Raw genomic sequence first — 17,500 nt, 5'->3', positions numbered from 1 at the left:
AGGATGTGAGCGCCCACCAAAAGGTGCCCAAAGCATCTGGGGATGAGCCGGATGGGGGCTAGACAAGCCAAAATAAAACCAAATACATTAAATCTGCAGGAAAAGTGCTCGGCAAAAGAAAGCTAGACATAGACAAACCAATAAAGTGAGGGCCATGGCAGGTGAGGTGGGTGGGAAAGCTGAGACCGCCAGTGAGGGAGGGGAGAGGGATGCCGGGGGTGGGGGGGCTCCGTCCCAGGGGCGGGGGTCTGACCAGCGAGGGGGCCTGGCGGGAGCAACTGGGCGTGAATCAACAGAAAGGATGGCACAAAGAAAAAGAAGCATCGCAAATAAAAAAAAGGCATGTAGCATGTGCCTACCATTTTCCAGATAAGAAGGGGCCGTACCTTCTGACGGGTCCAGGCGGCGGGCCCGCCGCCCGTGTTTGGAGTTGTTGTGCACAAACATGTTGTCAGACACGGCCAGCACGTGGCCGTCCACGTTGACCGTGGTCGACACGACAACCTGCAGAGACAAGCGCAGGTGAAACCGGAGTCGGAGGTGGGGGCGGGGCCCTGCCAGGTGTCAGGCCCCTTCATGGGTGCCCCAGCAAGCCAGCCCCCAAGGTCTCGAGCCAGCGACCCACTCTTGCTCCCGGATCCCCCTCGAGGCCATGTGCGCGCACAGCTTTTTTGGCTAATGGGGTGGGTGGGCGGTTTTGTTGTGACTCAAGATTGCTTCTCTTCCAGACCCGCTGCACTAATTACAGTTTAATCTCCTATTATGCTAACAAGTGAATTCAATTCACAGAAATATTCTTCTCACCATTAGCTTCAGAAACACCCCTCCAGCCACTCATTTTAAAGCTGCTATTTTGATTGATCTGTTCACATATTGATTAGATAGTTTATCTAATTAAAATGAGTTCACTGGAGACTGTCCTTCCTGGAAGACTTGTGAGGATTCAGAGTTGCCCCCCTCCCAAAAAAAGGCTTCATAAATCAGAAGCTGCTTCTGCTACCCACATCCTATCATCAAATGATCCCCGGGTCAATGTCACAATTACATCCAACGTCTGGTAATGAACGTTTTTGCATCTGAAAAGACCGAGTTGAATAGGAATAAAATGGTTTCAGTGCAGGGAAAGTTCCCTTTCTCAAGTTCATGGTGAAGGATGGCGAGGATGGTTAGCACCTGCTCTACCAAGGGAGTGTGATCCTGTTGGAGGGAAAGGCGCGGCCCTGAGGTCCAGGTTCGGGGGGGTGGCCGGGGAGGAGATGGGGGCCGGGCTCCCTCACGTGCTCAGTGCTTCGCAGAAGTAAAAAAGGAAGTCACACCGGCAGGGACAGCCTTGAGGGCCCCAGACGTCCTCCCAGGGGAGCTTGGAACAAGCACCCCAGAAATGGCACCCCCTACCTAATGGACCCAGGAAACAGGAAATTACACCGGCCTTGAGAGTTTCCTCGGACAGAGGTGGGTCTGTATACTGCATTATTTCCAGAATAGCTGGGGTAGCACAGATGTGAGCGCAGGTTCAGTCTGGGTCTTACAGCAGGACCTGGGGGCCGGAGCCTGGATTTGGGGTGGAGAGAGTCCCGTTCTTTGCCACGTTTGGGCAGTGGAGGGGGCTGGCACCACGCAGAGAACCACGACCCCGCGGAGAACAGCTGGGCCGGAGGGTGGGCACACGTCAAGGCATGCCACGCACGGTGCGTTCAAAGCCACAGCTACAGTGGACCTCCGTTACTGACGAGCCACACCGATGCAAGATGCTAATGACAGAGGAGAGTCGGGGGGAGGGGAGGCCAGGGGCTCATGGGAATTCTTCACTTTCTGTGAAGTTTTTCTGTAAACCTAAATAAAACTGATCTAAAAAAGAAAGTCTACTAGTTAAGAAAAAATGATACATAAAAGTGATTGTAAATAAATAAGATTTTTTAAAAAGCAAAGCTGTATACTTATATGTAAATACATCTGTGAGTAATTGATTTTTTATAAAAATCTCAGGCCCCACAAGAAGACCGTTAAGCAGGACCAGTACCCACTGCACCCACCCCCCGCAAAAGAAGGGAACACCTTCCCAGATGACTCTCTCTGGCTGTGGGCATTGCCAAGATCGTTAAAGTCTCCACAACATCAGGCCCCTCTGTGCCTCGAAATAATATCAGTGCCACCACCAGCGTCCCCGGGTCCAGGCTCAGACATCTCACCATAATCTCTCTCTACTATCTCCGTTGCCCTGGCAGGGGTGGCTCTGACCCCACTCTGGGGCCACTACTCGCCTGGCAGCCGCTATGCAGGGGACGCAGGGCTGCCGGGGTCACAAAGGCACCCACCTGGCAGGCTGTCCACCAGGCCCCGCCCTGGGCGCAGGGGGACCTCTACCGACACTGCCCCCGAATGGGGTGCAAAGACACAGGACTAACACCGAGCCGCGGGCTTGACCCTCTTTACATTCCCAGACCGTGATAAGTTAAAGAAACAAGAAAGGGTAAAAATAAAAATAAAAAGGGACACTGTCTTTGCTCTGTCATCTCTATATAGGTCAGTCACCAAGGGAAAAGCATAGTTGAGCAGAGAAAGCAGACAAGCTGTGTTTGTTTCTCGGCCGGGCCAGCCCTGCGGTGCACCTACAGAAAGATGCTGAGATTGTGGTGCCCACTGGAAACGTTGTGTAAGCCCTGACCTAGTGTTAAGTCCAGTTAAACCTCCTGAGAGACAGAGAGATTAGCTAAAGAGAGGGAGGAAGTCCTTCTAGTAACTGCGGGCTCCACCTGTGACTGATGCTGCCTTCGGCCACTGGCGAGCCAACGTGTGACCTCCACTCTGCTCGACAGATCAATGTGAAGCCTCGCGCAAGAGAAGCGGAAGCCCGCCCCACTGTGTGCAAGAGACACCGCCCCCCCCCCCAGGGTCAGGGCATGACTGTGGGCGGGCCAACCAGCTCCACCGCTCTGACTGGCTGGTTGGATGTCAAGACAGATGTCACATTTCGCCTAAAGACTGAAGCATAACTTACATTTCTAAAAAGAAGCCTTGAGTAATTTGATGGTAAACTAGTCTAAATCCCAAAGAAGAAGTATTTGGTCACATCCAACCTAGCAGTGAGCTCCCAAATTCTTCTCTGCTGGGTAGGGACCAGGAGTGGTTTTGGGTCCCAACCCAGATATTTTTACAATTAAAATCAGCAAAACAATCCATCATGTGTGCTGAGCACACTTCACCCTGAAGTCACCTCCTAGTCATTCACAAACAAAAGCAAGAAAACCATGACTGGATCAGAACTCATCCCTGAGCCCACTGGCTCTCCACGCCTCTCCTCGAGAGGAAATCCTCCGATTGGAGGATAACTAACCAGAGGACAAGTTAGCCTGGGTTCAGGAACACGGTCTAGCTCCCAGGTGTGGAATTAAGGAGGCGAGAACAGCCCAGCCTCAGGGGAGGGAAGCTGAGCTGGGGAAACATTCTGGAATTGGTAGAGGCCTGCATGGAACAGCTGCAGCGCCCTCAGTCCTGAGTACACCCCATATATTACCTAGTGGTCCTCCCCCACCACAGATCAATCCATCCCTAAGGAAGACCTTCAGCATGGGCTCCAAAGTCTAACCAACCGAACAAGCATGAACAGCAAGGTCCAACTGAGGAAACAGACTAAATGAGAGGCTATCCTTATGAGGACTTTACTTGCAGAAACCCTAAAACAGTCATTTTGAAACACACCCACAGGACTCACCACGATCGGATGTAAGACAGACCCCACCTTAACCTACAGCCCCGATCACTCTGATTTCGGGGTACCCCGCAGCCCGACACAGAGGGCCAGGGCGGTGTGCACTGCCCCAGGAGGCAGAGGCACACCCTGTCATCAGAGCAAAAGCTCAGGTCACGTTTCCAGAGCCAGCTTCACTTTGTCACGGGCCACACCTGGGCTCCATGACTCTGGAGGACTGAGGTGCCAGATCATTTTTAAAGCATTCGATTTAAATATTCTTTCGAATGAGCCCATCCTGGCTCATTTGCACCCAAGCCCCTGAGAACTAAAGATTGGTTTCCGAACAACTGCAACATCAGGGAATTCAACTTTCATAGTGTTAAGTCTGGACCACGGTCCAGAATCGTGTACCTGGAATCTTCGCATGTCCCGAGGGTTGCCTGCATTCTTCAAACAGTTCTGATTGCACTTGAGGAAAAACTTTAGAAAGAATCTATAAAAATACAAAAAATGGATATTTGTTAGGGTTATCAGACAAAAGACACAGACTTTTTTGAAAGACGCTCTTGCATGGGGAGCCGACCCCATACCACCTGCTGGCTGCCCTGTAGGGGGCAATAGGGAGAGAGAGAACTCGGGAGAGGCCAGACAGGCACCTCTGGGTCCACTGGCCACTGTGGAAGATCTCCACACAAGGAAGCAGTGACTCACATTTGTCTTGACACTGTGAGGGTTTCCAAGCTTTATAATAACAACCGTGACTTAAATTGGCCATTTCTCACCTGGATCTTTGCACGACCATTAATCACTGGGGACCTGTCCACCCCAGAGAGGGCTGCCAGCTTCAGCAAATAAAAACACAGGATGCCTAGTTAAATTTGAATTTCAGATAAACAACGAATAATTTTTTAGGCTAGGCCTGTCCCAAAGCATACCTATCCTAAAAAAAAAAAAAAAAATTGTTTCTCCGAAATTCAAATTTAACTGGACGTGCTGAATTCTACCTGGCAACCCAAGCCCAGGGGCCATCACTGCCTAGGTAAACACACTTTTAAAGAGGGGCTTCTCAAGTTACAATAGGTATGACTCTTAAGAGAAGATCTGCGGTGCTGTTTTAAGGGCGGCAACGACTTCTGTGAAAGGCCTACGTGTGGTTTTAAGGGACCGATCGAGACCGCCCCCCTCGCCCCCGCGATGAGGCAAGGAGACCGTCGCTTAGGGGGAGGGGACCAGGCGCTGCCCTGGTTGGAGGGGAGGTTGGTCGCAGCGCTGCTTCTGCTTCCCGCCAAGGCCTGGCCTTGTTCTGAAGCGTGACGTTTCAGGGGTCCTGACAGAGTGTTGAGATGCTGTGACAGAAATATCATCACCTTGTCCTCCCCATTCCCGCGTGCTCTGTGACAAACATGGAAGCTCTGGCTCACAACAGGAGCGCGTGGACCCCGGGAGGCCCGGCTGCACCGCCGGCCACGGGAGAACAGGGGGTCTCGGCCCTGCACCAGCTCGGCTGTCTGGAGAAGGCTGCCCGCGTCCTGAGCCCAGAAAAGCTGGGGCCTCTGGGCTGACACCCCCATCTACAAGGCTATCAACAAACGTCTCCCCTATCTTCTTTCCAAATATCCTCTGTCCTACTGGTTGATAACTAATTTTTTATGAAGTTTCACACGATTTCCTTGACTTCAACCTGACAGTCAAGCTTCCTTGCGGCTGATTATCATATCAGAAAATAAAAAGATTGGGGAGGCTGAGATTCATGTCTCCAGCTGCATTCCCAACATCCCCCGGACGACTTTCCACCAGGGCAGAGGAAAATCCGACTGATGGGAAAAAGAATAGTGGCCACTTAATTAAATTTCCTTACATCCCGCGCGGCCTCACTATTTTAGGCCAGAATTTACATCTTTTATTAACTCGCCTCACCTATACACTTAGCTCACCGCGCCTCTGAACACCATCTGCCATCAGCGTACAGTAAGCCACCCGGCCGTCCACCCACCAATTTCTCCTAACAACCGCGGCGCAATTAAGCTCCACGCGCTCCGCAGCGAGGTAAATTAAGCGCACCTGCGGCCCCCCTGCGCCCAGCCGCATAAGGGCCTAACAAGGTGAGGGCGTCACAAAGTTACCGTCCTGTCAGGCAATTAGGTTCTCACTTTGGGGGCAGCAGCCACACGGCGCAATTACGCCTCACACTACCGCCCGGAGCCACTCATCTGCATGGAGCTGACTGGGGGAGCTTTTCTGTGGTCCGATTTCTCCCCCCCTCCAGAGGAGGTTTCTTTAAGTTCCTCGATGTCTGCTTAGCCAGTTCACCCTTTCACCTCCCGGAGAGCAGAGCGGGCATTGAGCCTGAACGGCCCTCGCCGTGCATGGCCACTGTGGGCATGAGTGGCCTGGCCCCCGTGGGCCTTCACTGCCGTCAGCTGCAGAAATGGGCAAAGTTGGGCGCTGGGCCCCCTCACCATCCCGAGCATCTCGGGGTCAACTCCGGAGCAGGTGGGTGCGTGTGTGCATGCACACACGCACACACACACTTACACGTTTTGGACGTGTAGGCAATGGTAGGATTCTTCTCAAAGTTTCTCAAAAAGCAGCGAGAGGACTTAGAAAGACCTGCAGATCTGGAGTGTACGGCCCTACAGAGCAGGATCGCTCCCGGGCACTCGGGCCCCAGTCACACAAACGAAATAAGGCCCAGCGTGCGTGGGAACGGGCGCAGGTTGGGCCCTTATGGAGGAAGAGGAGCCTTGCGCTTAGTTTTCGCCCTCATTTCGGTTCCTCGAGGATCCAACCAGGCCTCCTTGAGGTGGGCGGCACGGCCCAGCCAGCGCACGGCTCCCAACCCCGCGCACCGTCACGTCCGGAGCGAGCGTGTGCTTCTTCCGCCAGCGAGCGCCCACTGGCGTTGGGGCGCGTGGGTAGCGTGAGAAGGGGACGCGGACGCGTGAAGTCAGATGGTGGTTCTCATCCTTCACTCAATTACCCTTTAATTGGCTTTTTTCTAAGAAATATCTGACAGGCACGTTACATATCTCACTTCTAGAGTCTGGTACACAAAGGATTTAATACTCTTGTTATGAAAGGAAGAATCTTTCCTATGTCAGAAAATCTTTGGCTTTAACACCAATAAACTCTTTATTACTGCTAACCATGGATTTGCTGCTCGATGGCAAGGAGGCGGTAAAAATTCTAACCTGTCATTAGTACATTATGCTTAATTGTACAGTGTGCTCCCGGCTGCATCTGTTGGCCCATCCTCAAAATGACCATTATGTACACTAATTCCCTGACCCTGTCTTTATTTCCCTAAAGAGTCATCATCTTTCACAGTAGGTACCAGAGTAAATCAAGCTTGAAATATGGGCTTTATTTACTTGTTTCTCCCAGGCAGGAGGGGAAGCAGCAGCTCAGGGCAAACTGCTACACATCAGTCGAAACTCCCCAGTAATGTTCCGCTCGGAAACAGCGCACAAAATCCTGGAAAGTTCTCGGCAGCGATTACAAGGGGGAAAGGTGTGATCTCATTACTTTGGAAGTCAGGTTTCCTCTTTTAGGGCGCGCGGGGATTAGCAGAGGAGCCACGTGGGTGATCTCCTTCGCTCTTAGGAGAGCAGGTAGCAGCAAGCTGCCTCTCCCGACTCTGGGGCATCCTGTGAAGATGGGCCCGGGGGCCCTCTAACTGGGAGGCAGGGACGGGAGAGCTGCTGGGTCCAGCCACTGAGAGCTTGAGCCTGAGCTGGAGACTCCAAGGCCGCCCTCCCTTCTGCAGGGACAGTTCTGCTCAGCAGAAAGTTCAGTGTGGCCTCGGCGGCATCCGTGCCAGCGTCCTCCCCGATAATGCCAGTGCCCCCGGAAGTGCTCCGCGGCAGGACACGGGCACCTTCAGCGGGGCTCGAACAGCAGGACTGACCGTGTTAGCTGGAGCCCACTCTGGGTATCACGCAAGAAGGGGCAAGCCCTCACACCTCAGTAACCGATTTCAAAGTCTGCTCCCCTTCTGTGTGTTTAAGCTATGAATTAGTTCATTTATATTTACTTTTATGAAGCTGATTAACCAGGGCTTCTCTATCTGATGAAAATCATTTTAATTGTAGTGTTAGGCTCCTGTGTAATATCCATTACATTATGAACTGTTTAAATTCTACATGGGTATTGTGTAAATTGGCCCTTTGTGGGCCAGCAGGCAATTAGGACCAAACACTCTCCTTTAAGCGGCTACAGAACTTTGTGGTGTTGTTCAGGACAATCAGAAACAAAGGAGGCTGTTTAATTGTAATTTAATGGAATATCAAGGAGTCCGTGGCATTAGACGCTGGCAACAGAGAGCAGGAGAGAAAAATTAACTGCAATTATGTTTGATTAAAGCTATCCTTCTCAATAATCAGCGGTCCTGACAGGCCATGGGGCTCTAGTGGGTTCCAGGATGGCAAAAGGTGTTGAGCAATATTAGGGCCAATAAAGGGGGTATTAGCATAGCTAATTACAGCCCTGCAAAACCTGTAAAGGGGGCCTCTGTGTATTGTAATGTGTGAAGTAATTGGCCAAGGCCGTTATCAATTACATAAGGAATGAATTTGGTTTGTCAGAGAAAAGCTGATGAGATGCATCTCATCTGACACCAGCCCCTTCCCTCCTGTTTCCAGTAGCTAAGAACTTGCCCACTTTTATCAAACGCTGCAACTTACCAATGGCCAAATCGCTGATAAAATTATCTCGCCAGCAAGCGTTAGGTAATTAATACCACTCATCCTCCCCGCCTTCCCTGCCACTGCTCTTCCTCACCTAGCCGAAGCCACTAATCATGTCATAATGATTTCTTTCCCTCTGGTCAGAGGAGAAACGGATTGTCTCCTTAGAAATGCAGTGGGCTTGGCGTGCGCACCCTGGTGATTGAGGAGAAAAAGGAAACGTGGAGCCGTCTCCACGGCTGTTCTTTGCGTGTGGCGACCACACGTCCCACGCAGCACCTCAGGAAACACTACATGCAGAGATTTAAGAAAATTTTTTTAACTGTCGAGTTTTAGACTGTCTCGGGGCCTGGTCTTGCGGGTGCTTGGAAACAGGAGTGACCGCAAGCTTCAAGGCCATGAGGCCGCAAGCCGGGATACCCAGGTGGGCCCCCTGAGCACAGGTGACGGGCACAGCCAGGACAGAGCTCCGGCTTCCAGCAGCCCCTCCCGCACGTGATCCCAGCCTCAGTCCGAGCAGCCACGGCCTCCTCTCCTGGCCCTCGATCACAAGTGACGTGGGAAACCTGAGTCCAGGGTTGAAAAGTATTGGTATCTGGGGCACGGGTGGGGAGTCCCGATTTTCCACCTTAAGGCTGAGCTCTTAACAAGCAGCAAACTAATGCCACTGGATAGGCCTCCATGTCATCCATCAAAACTCCCAAAGCACGTGTGTGTAAATCACGGCGCTGACAGCTTCCGGGGTTTCCGGGAGGGCAGGGACCCCATTCCTGATCGAACCCCCATGTCTTTAGTGACTGCATCCAGGACGCAAAACCAGGAGGCTCTTTTCATACCTAATAACCTTGACAAGGAAGAGTGAGTCGAGAAAAGCGGCCGGAAGATGCAGCTGGGAAAGTCGCCACCCTCTGGTGGCTGCCAGGGGCTGCGGGGCTGGGGAAGTGCCTGAGGGGCACGGGGTCTCCTTTTGGGGGGTGACAGGAATGTTCCGAAGGAGATGGTGGTGCCTGCACAGGCCTGCGACTGGACTGAACACCACTGACCCGTTCCCCTGACAGCGGGTAACTGCGTGTGCCGCCCGCCTCGCTTCCATGCGCCACCGCAGCGAGGAGGTCCCCGCCCAAAGGGACGAGGAGCCCCACAGGGCAGCGGCCCCTCTCGGGGTGTCGGTCGCCGCGGCCGCTTACTGCCCTCTTGAAGGGAAACAGTGAAAGAGTCAAATTAAAAGACAGAGCCTTTAAGAGACTTTTCCCTGACTGACAAGGAAGTGACCGGTGGCGGAGTGCTTGCCTCCAAGTCCCGGCTAATTACTGGGAAGTCCCTGAAAGCAGTGGCCGCAGCTGTGGTGTGTGCCGGGCCATCAGTCGCTGCGGTATTGATTACTGAGCAATCCTAGCCGATCGGCTTCTGGGGCTCAGAGACAATGTGCTTCCTTCAGAAAACCTGTAATGAGCAGTTCCTATACACGAGTACACTCTGCTGACATCAGATCTGTGCACTGAGATAGTACACAGGTCAATACGTATCGGATTTCCAAAATGCGAGGGTCTTAATGTCAGGCCTCTCTTTTTCTCCCACTCCTGCCATTAGCTATGGCTGGGCTCGCGTCCTGTAATGCCATACGGGAGGGAAAATCTGCTCCATTAGTCTGATTTATTCTTCAAATATGCCATGACAAATTGCTTTAACACCAGACTTATTAAATTCTTGTACATTTCAAGTTATGGGTCTCATATACTTGTAGTGCCTGCATGACGTCATCAGGAAGGGGCCAGAGGGGGGACGGGACTGAATTTTACAGCTGGGCCCAGATGGCCTTTGTGAGGGGCCTCCCTCCCGGGCAAGAGGGGCTGGGGCTGCCCGACTCCCCACTGCGGGTTCCTGGTCCCCGTGGGCGCCGTCCCCCGGCACGCATGATATCCTGCATGGAAATGCAGATAGAGGAGGATTTGAAAATATCCACGGCTTGACTCGCGGTTCAACAATTACTGGCCTTTGTCTGGAGGTTCCTGCTCTACTGTAGCAGAGGCTGTCTCTAGTGGGCTGGAGCTATTTTACTTTCCCTCGCTGTAGTAACCACACCGCATTAACAATATTTGTACTACAATCGCCAAGGGACCCACTTCCCAGATTCTATCACTTCTTTATCTCCTGACAAATACCTCACTATCGAACATTATTAGGTTTAGAAAATTAACCCTTCGAGGTCCACAGCCACACCAGGCCCCACCGTCCCTCCAAAGAGCCTTATCGCTAAATTTCTGCTATAATGGTTTTTCGTTTCATCACAATTTCAGCAGCGGCTGTCAAGAGGCACTTACAGATACCATGATCTTGTACTTGTGCGATGATTCTCATTAAAACGATGCCAAGGAGATCTGATGGGATTTAATAGCTTTGCCGGCCAGTTCGATCTCCACGCCCATGACAGAGCCTGCCGAGCCCTCCTTTTGGAGAAATGTGTACGACTCGCGTTAAACTTTTCTGGGTGGTTTTAATGTGCTCAGATAAGTAAAACCCAGGTAGACGTTCTCGAAGCAAATGCATGCCCAAGCTCTGCGCTTTTCCGTTACCCTCCCTGGCTTGCTGTCAGGATTCTAGTTAGTATTTTCTGTAACCGTTCCTGATAGTTCATGATAGTTTTGATAAGGTTATCTGTTTAAAAGAAGTCAACCGCACAACACAAAGGAAATGTGAAGTGCGCTATATTTACACCAGGGTTCTTGTTTCAAGTGCCTATCTTTCTTCTCTCCCCCTTTACCTATTTCTCTATTTCTAATGGGCGATGCGGCATTGACGTTATTTCCCCAGCAGATCACTCGCCCTGTCAATCAGTCTGTATTTTGTCTTTCGCTGCGGGCTCATTAAGACAGCCTCCTCACTCCCTCTGGACACCGCTCTATTTGCCAGCTCTGATCACGAAGCTCCTTATTTAAGAAAAATGCCAGCATCACTTGTCTCACATCAGATGCACCCCCTGACTTGTTGCCAGCTCCAGGGGAGACTTTTACAGAGACTTCGTGTGCAGAGATTAAGTGCCTATGCTTACCCGAACTTAGGGTTTCAAACCTCTCCCACCGAACGGGTGTGAGTTTGGAGGGATCTGAAGATGAGGGGAATCGCCCCTCTTGCCATTCTGATTTCTGTCGGCAGCGGAGAGCATCCTCAAAACAAACACGAGGTTTTCTGTTTGGGGTTTATTTCCCCCCCCCCCGCCAATCTCCAAGTGGGAAAGACCTTGTTCGTGTTTTCCTATTCAGACACACGTTTTCCTCGTCCATGCCAGCTTGCTTAATTAAGAACCATCATCTTCGTGGGCTGAATTATTAATAAAAAAAAATCACATTTGAAATCAAGCCTGTGCGTGCACACAGGACACCAGTGTCGAACCTGCCTACGCCGGCCTCTCTAGCCTTTTAGGTCCTGATTAAAAACTTATTAAAACATTATAAATGATTAATGGGAGCCCAGCTCTGAGTGGCAATTATTAGTTTTAATGCAGGTAATGCAGCTTAATGAGGGGCACATGTGTGCAAAGCTTTAACTTCATTACTCCTGCGTGTCAACAAATACAAGAGAAATGTGTGTCCGGGTCATCCATTACTTGAAACAGCACCGAGCCTTCCCTCTTCCCCTCCCTTTGTTGATGAGCCAGGAGCCGTAAATTAAGCCCTTTCTGTGGCTCAGGGAAGAACCAAGGTGTTCAAATCACGGGCCCCCCTGCCCAGCTCCCCACGCCTCCGTACAGCCCTGTGTGTGAATATTATCCCACAGATTCTCTTTCCTGGAGCCCTTCGGCACGTGGGAATTTTGCACTGGAATTGTTGCAGGTTGTCATTGTCTCGGCTTGGAAACAAGAGCTCCTGACATTCAGAGCCGATTGGGTGTTTTTGCTTTCCAGTTTGGAAAGGTTCGCGGAGGAGTTCCACTCCATCCTGCCAGCGCCTAATTCATGGTACATGGTTTCCCTAAATACCTGGACGCGGTGCGTTCTAAGGGCCCGTGTCCTGGTGTGCAGGGATGGTGCACACCCGTGTCCCCCTGGCCAGAAAGCCGCTCTCAGGCTGGAACGCAGAAACACAAGGAAACACCCGTTGGCGGGCGCCCGGCTGCAAAGCGGAGAGATGTCGGGGCGAGCCCGGGCTGGGGAAGAGGCTGGATGCTGAAGAGATGCATGTACGATGCTGCGAGTGGGGAGCCCGCATTGCTTCGTCCGCCCGCAAAGGGGCCCATACAAGTCGCCCGCCCCACCTGGGACCCTCAGGCCGGGCCTGCGTGCGGCCCACAGCCGGGAGCGGACGGCTCGGCCCAAGTTCCCAGTCACCTTTTATTTTCTGTTTTTGTGACAAGCAGCTAGATCCGGCCTGATCTCCACTATCTGTCTGAAGAGTATTCAGGACTATTTGCATCACTTTATCGCTAATGTATAATATATGGCTTTAAAGTGGGCCCAAGCACTGTCTTGTTACCGAGCATGAAAAAAGTAAAGGCAATAAAGATACATTAGCCCTCTCAAGCACAGCGGCTATCATGCAAGCAAGAAAGGTTGCTGCTTCGAGTTAAGAGGCAACCTTTCTGCCTGCCTAAGACAATGGAAGAGCAAAGAAAATGTCAAATCAAGAAAAGCTGGATTTAGAGATGAGGCAGCCCAGAGTGACGCTGGTGCCATATTTTGTGAAACTATAACGCTGTTGGCAGCAAAGACCCGTGTTTCTGATTCATCTAGGGCCGCGTGGCAAAGCTTTGTCAGCCTGTGCAAGGCATAAATAATTCAGGGTGAGAGACGGCAATTACAGGGCCCTGCACAAGCAAAATGAATATTTTATGAGGACTAAAACTGCTCTGGAATGAATCACACACACGGCGTCGCACACACATGGCAAGGGGCTCACACATGGCAGCCCCAAGAACAGAGAAGCGCGGCCCTCATCTCCTTCCAGGCTGTGGACGGCAAACCCAGCGGATGGTAATCAGCAGACACAAAAAAGCCTCCCCCCCCCACCCCCCACCTCGCCTGGCCGGGGCTGCCGGCTCCCACGCTCCCAAGAGATGCTCGGCCCCGAAAACGCCCGGCAGGGAGGCCAGAGACCCTTGGCTGATACACCCCACAAGTTTGATGCTAAGTGGGTAGTTCTGAACTAGCATGGTGGGCTTGCTTATTGTTTCAGTTGTTCAAACTATTGATAGGCGTCAGCTGGGAACCTTCTATTGGTGAGCAGGTGATATGGATGCTGATCCAAGGAGAAAAAACAGCTCTGTTGTCCTCGATGAAATTGAAGAGAGCTGAGTAAGGCGGGGCCGCGGGAGCCTGGGTGAGCGTTACCCTCACCGCCCCAGCTCTCCGCCTGAGTTTTCATTTCCTTCCCAGGTGAAGCACATTCTGCGGCTCTACCTCTGTCTTCTGGACCTGAATCCTACAGGATCCAGGTCACCTAACAGGAGGGCTGGGACTACGGCTTTTTATCTCCAAACTTGCATGCAAAAGTTGCTTTCCTCGCTTTGAAAGGCGGTACCCTGCTAATGGGGGTAGGATTATGGCAAAAGAGATCTTAAAAGGCTGAAAGGATGGTTTCATCTGTTACATTTCCTCCAAAAAATGCTCCTGCTGAACTGCTAGGAACAAATAACAACATTGTTCACGAGGCCGAAGAGGCCAGTCCCACTGGTGAATGGCCATTGTGTTTGTCCAGCTACTGATACCTGGGCTTTTGTGGAGGAAAGAAGGCCGGGGGCCGTGACAGCAACACAGCACAAGTGTCCCTCTGTGCAGACACCCCGAGAGGGTCCTCACCGTGGTGGAAACCAAACACCAGATCCCTTAGAGAAGGATTTTCTTTAAATCCAACTCCAATGCATTGTTTATGAAAACAAGGCTATTAGGTATATTAATAATTTGATAAATAGGGATTTGCCCTTAATTATTCATGAAGAACATTTGGCAACAGTAAAATTATATTCACAGAACAGGTTTATAAACCAGCTAATTATAAATTAAGTATGCAAGAGAAAATTGCTAACCTTGGAATTAAAATATTTTATGATTCTGCAATTACAAAAAAAAAAAGGGTAGAGAATTATCAAAACCCCAGTGTGATCAGAGAGTACACAGGACCCTACAGATGGCACAGTGTGGGCTGGGGGAGTGACAGCAGAAAACGTGGGCCAGGAAAAGTGCCTCCACCTCCCCCTGCAGCCCTAGGAGTGGAGGTGGCGTCCAGACAGCACCACTCTGCTTGTTCTGCTCAACTGCAACTCTCCAAGAGGATAAGCTGACAGGACCGCATCCATCCCGACAAGGCAGCTTAGCAACCTCAGGAAGGCCCTGCCTGCTCTCGTGTCACCTCTGCCTGCTGTCAAGCCCGGGCACGTGGGCAGGCCGGCGTGTTCCCGTCACTGTGCTCGGGGCCCCCAAGGAAGCCCCCGAACGCCCCTCTGACCCCCACTTCACTACCCTCCTACTGGGGCGGGCTCCACACTGAGCTGGGGGTCCAGAGGGACAATATTGGTGCTGATGTCAGGGAGGCCCGCAGTACCGCCGGTCCCCACTAGAGGGCCTCTCATGGCGGCGTCAGCGGGGAGCAGGCAGATGCCCCGGTGCTGCCGGGAGGCAAACAAACTTGGGACCAAGCTTCCTGTGAGCTGGGTCACCCCAGCTCAGGCTCTGACTCTTCCAGAGGACTTCACGGTCGGGGGCTCTGTCCACACCCACCCATGGCCCCTGCAGCCCCCCGGGAGCTAAACGCCGGAAGCACACCCCTGGTGAGTTTCACAAACATTTCCCTTTCCTCATCTGATAAGAAAAGACACAGCAAAGCTTGGTGGTGGGATGAATTGGGAGATTGGGACTGACATCTATACACTAATATATATAAAATAGATAACCAATAAGAACCTGCTGTCTAAAATTCAAAAAAAAAAAAAAAAAAAACACAGCAAAGCTTTCCTTCACCTTTTCATGACTAGATATCCTCACCCTTAATTTGAGCAGGTATCAAAAGAATTAAGGAAAGCGACAGGATGAATTAATTGAAGAATATCCTGTTTTTTTTAAAAGAAAGAAGAAAAAAGTCAGACATAGTCCTTAACTTCTCTCCCCCTGGCTTTGTCCCATGTGCCGAAAAGGCAGCCTGCAAGGCTCAGAGGGCACAGGGGCCAGCCCTGCCTCTGACGCCCTCAGATGCGCTCACTCAGATTCCGCGTGCTGTCTTCACTCTCCTGAAACAGAGAGAAAATGAGCAAAATCCACTGAAGTGCTGTTGCCTCTTTTTGCTTATGAAGAGTCTTGACTTCCCCGAGAGTCAAAAGCCCCGTTAATTGCTCCCGTAGCAAAGACTACAGCGCAGGGCACCCCTTCCCGCCCCTGCGCCACCCCGGCGCTGCGAGACACAGCTGCGGGTCAGGCGGCCAACCAATCGGGAGGGCTCCGGGAACTCAGATAATGAAAATTTTTTCATGTATAAAATCCTTAATCAAAATGCTAGTGGCGTCATCTTGTAGAGCAGACACTGCAACTTAAAATTAATATACAACAGAACCTTTAACAGAAGGAACACCCCCGGCCGTGCACTACAAGCGCTCCTGAACCGTGGCCTGGAGGGTCACACCGGGCTCCTGCGTGGCACTGACCCCGCCTCGCGCCAACAGCATGGAGATCAGAGGAACAACGGCCGCTGCCCCGGCATCCCCGAGGCCCGGAGGGACTCCAAACTTTGGGGATAAATCAGCAAAGATGATGCCCCACGGCCAGTGCCGAGACACCGAGAGGCGTGTCTCGCAGGAGGGCCAGCCTGATTTGGGACATGGCTGGAAGCCACCTTCAACCTATTAGTTTAACTCCATCCGCTGGTCGCTGAGGAATATTTTTATCATTTGGACTAGACTGTTTACCGTTTGATAGGATACATTTCCTTCTTTACCTCTGGGATGCGCCACAGATGCTAAGCAACTTCCCCTAACAATATTTAAATTGCTTACAAAGCCTCTCTAAATATTTGCTATGTATTTAGCATGCCTAAGATTTGCCCGTTATCCCAAAGTCTTCTTGTTGTAAATTGCAATTTTACAACTTCATGCTCGTGATATATTTTGACAAAGCTCTGCTGACACCCTCTATTGGCCTCCAAAGGCAAAATAGCTGATACTCCACGAGCCACCAGAGAACTCTCAATTTGTTGTGAGACCGCTGCTACTTTGCCATCCTCAATCTGCATGGAGAAAGATTAAACATTCAATTTGTTACTTGATAGGCCACAAGGTTCGTCACTTACCATACAAATGGAAAACATTACTGTCATTCCTCAACTTGCCTGCCTGAGTATTTTATTATTTGTAATATTTACTTCAGGGAAATTATGATTCATGTCATATTTATCTTCATGAAAAATGAGCATCTAAATGGAAATCACCTTTTGAATGTACCAGGATATAGTGTAATACTAATATGCTTCATGAACTATAAAATTTAGTCACAGTATATGGATATATTATAGCACGACTTTAATACTCTCACATCAAGCAAATTTTCTCTGTGTTAAGCTGATACTCTGAGCCCTGATTCCAGTTTGATAATCATTACACTTACATGATGGTACAAGTCACTGCCTGTAGATTTATGTCCCCCCTCAGCTCTTTTGCATTAATCTGCCTCTGAATAAGCTATTCGCACTTCCTCCGGTGCATGCAGGAAATTGAAATAAGGTGCAAATTTGTAGGCCTTAAATCTGAACAAGCACAGACAGATATTTTTCACCTGATACCATTCATTTGTTTCAAGTAAATACAAAAGACATTTTTTATTCTTCGTCTTTGTCCTGAGGCTGCTCTTCACGAGAATGACTGTTGTGTTTTCCCCTCCATATTTACATCCATTTTTGCAGAAGTCAGAGTTAAATGACTACCTGGCAATTAGCTCTGAGTCAGACTCACGGTGACATCTGCAGGGACACGGGGTCCCCAGCAGGCTCTGTGCCACCCCTGCGGCTCTGTGGCCTCTAGTTCGGAGCACCACAGAGCGCGGGGGCCCACGGCCCACTTCTGAGCATCCTTCTGTGTAATGGGAAAGCTCAAAACTTCAGTGGCTCCCAGAGGCCTCACTGTGGCCCTGGTGAGAGGCATTCTGATTCAT

At 51.0% G+C, this 17,500-nt stretch overlaps 1 protein-coding gene across 10 annotated transcripts in view; it reads right to left on the bottom strand.

Moving 5' to 3' along the window:
* Positions 1 to 17,500, bottom strand: part of EBF3 (EBF transcription factor 3) — a 117,169-nt gene that overhangs the window by 35,505 nt on the left and 64,164 nt on the right. For 6 of the 10 annotated variants that reach the window (XM_036829525.1, XM_036829529.1, XM_036829526.1 and 3 more), the window contains exons 7-8: positions 4,103 to 4,184; positions 360 to 504 (exon numbers count right to left, since the gene is read on the bottom strand). In XM_036829525.1, the coding sequence (XP_036685420.1) occupies positions 360 to 504; positions 4,103 to 4,184 (227 nt within the window). The remainder of the gene's footprint in view (positions 1 to 359; positions 505 to 4,102; positions 4,185 to 17,500) is intronic. The other 4 variants (XM_036829527.1, XM_036829531.1, XM_036829532.1 and 1 more) reach the window with 1 other exon arrangement.

Source organism: Balaenoptera musculus, chromosome 16 (genome assembly GCF_009873245.2).
Source record: "Balaenoptera musculus isolate JJ_BM4_2016_0621 chromosome 16, mBalMus1.pri.v3, whole genome shotgun sequence".
NCBI classification, from domain to species: Eukaryota; Metazoa; Chordata; class Mammalia; order Artiodactyla; family Balaenopteridae; genus Balaenoptera; species Balaenoptera musculus.
This window is presented reverse-complemented; position numbering and strand designations above follow the sequence as displayed.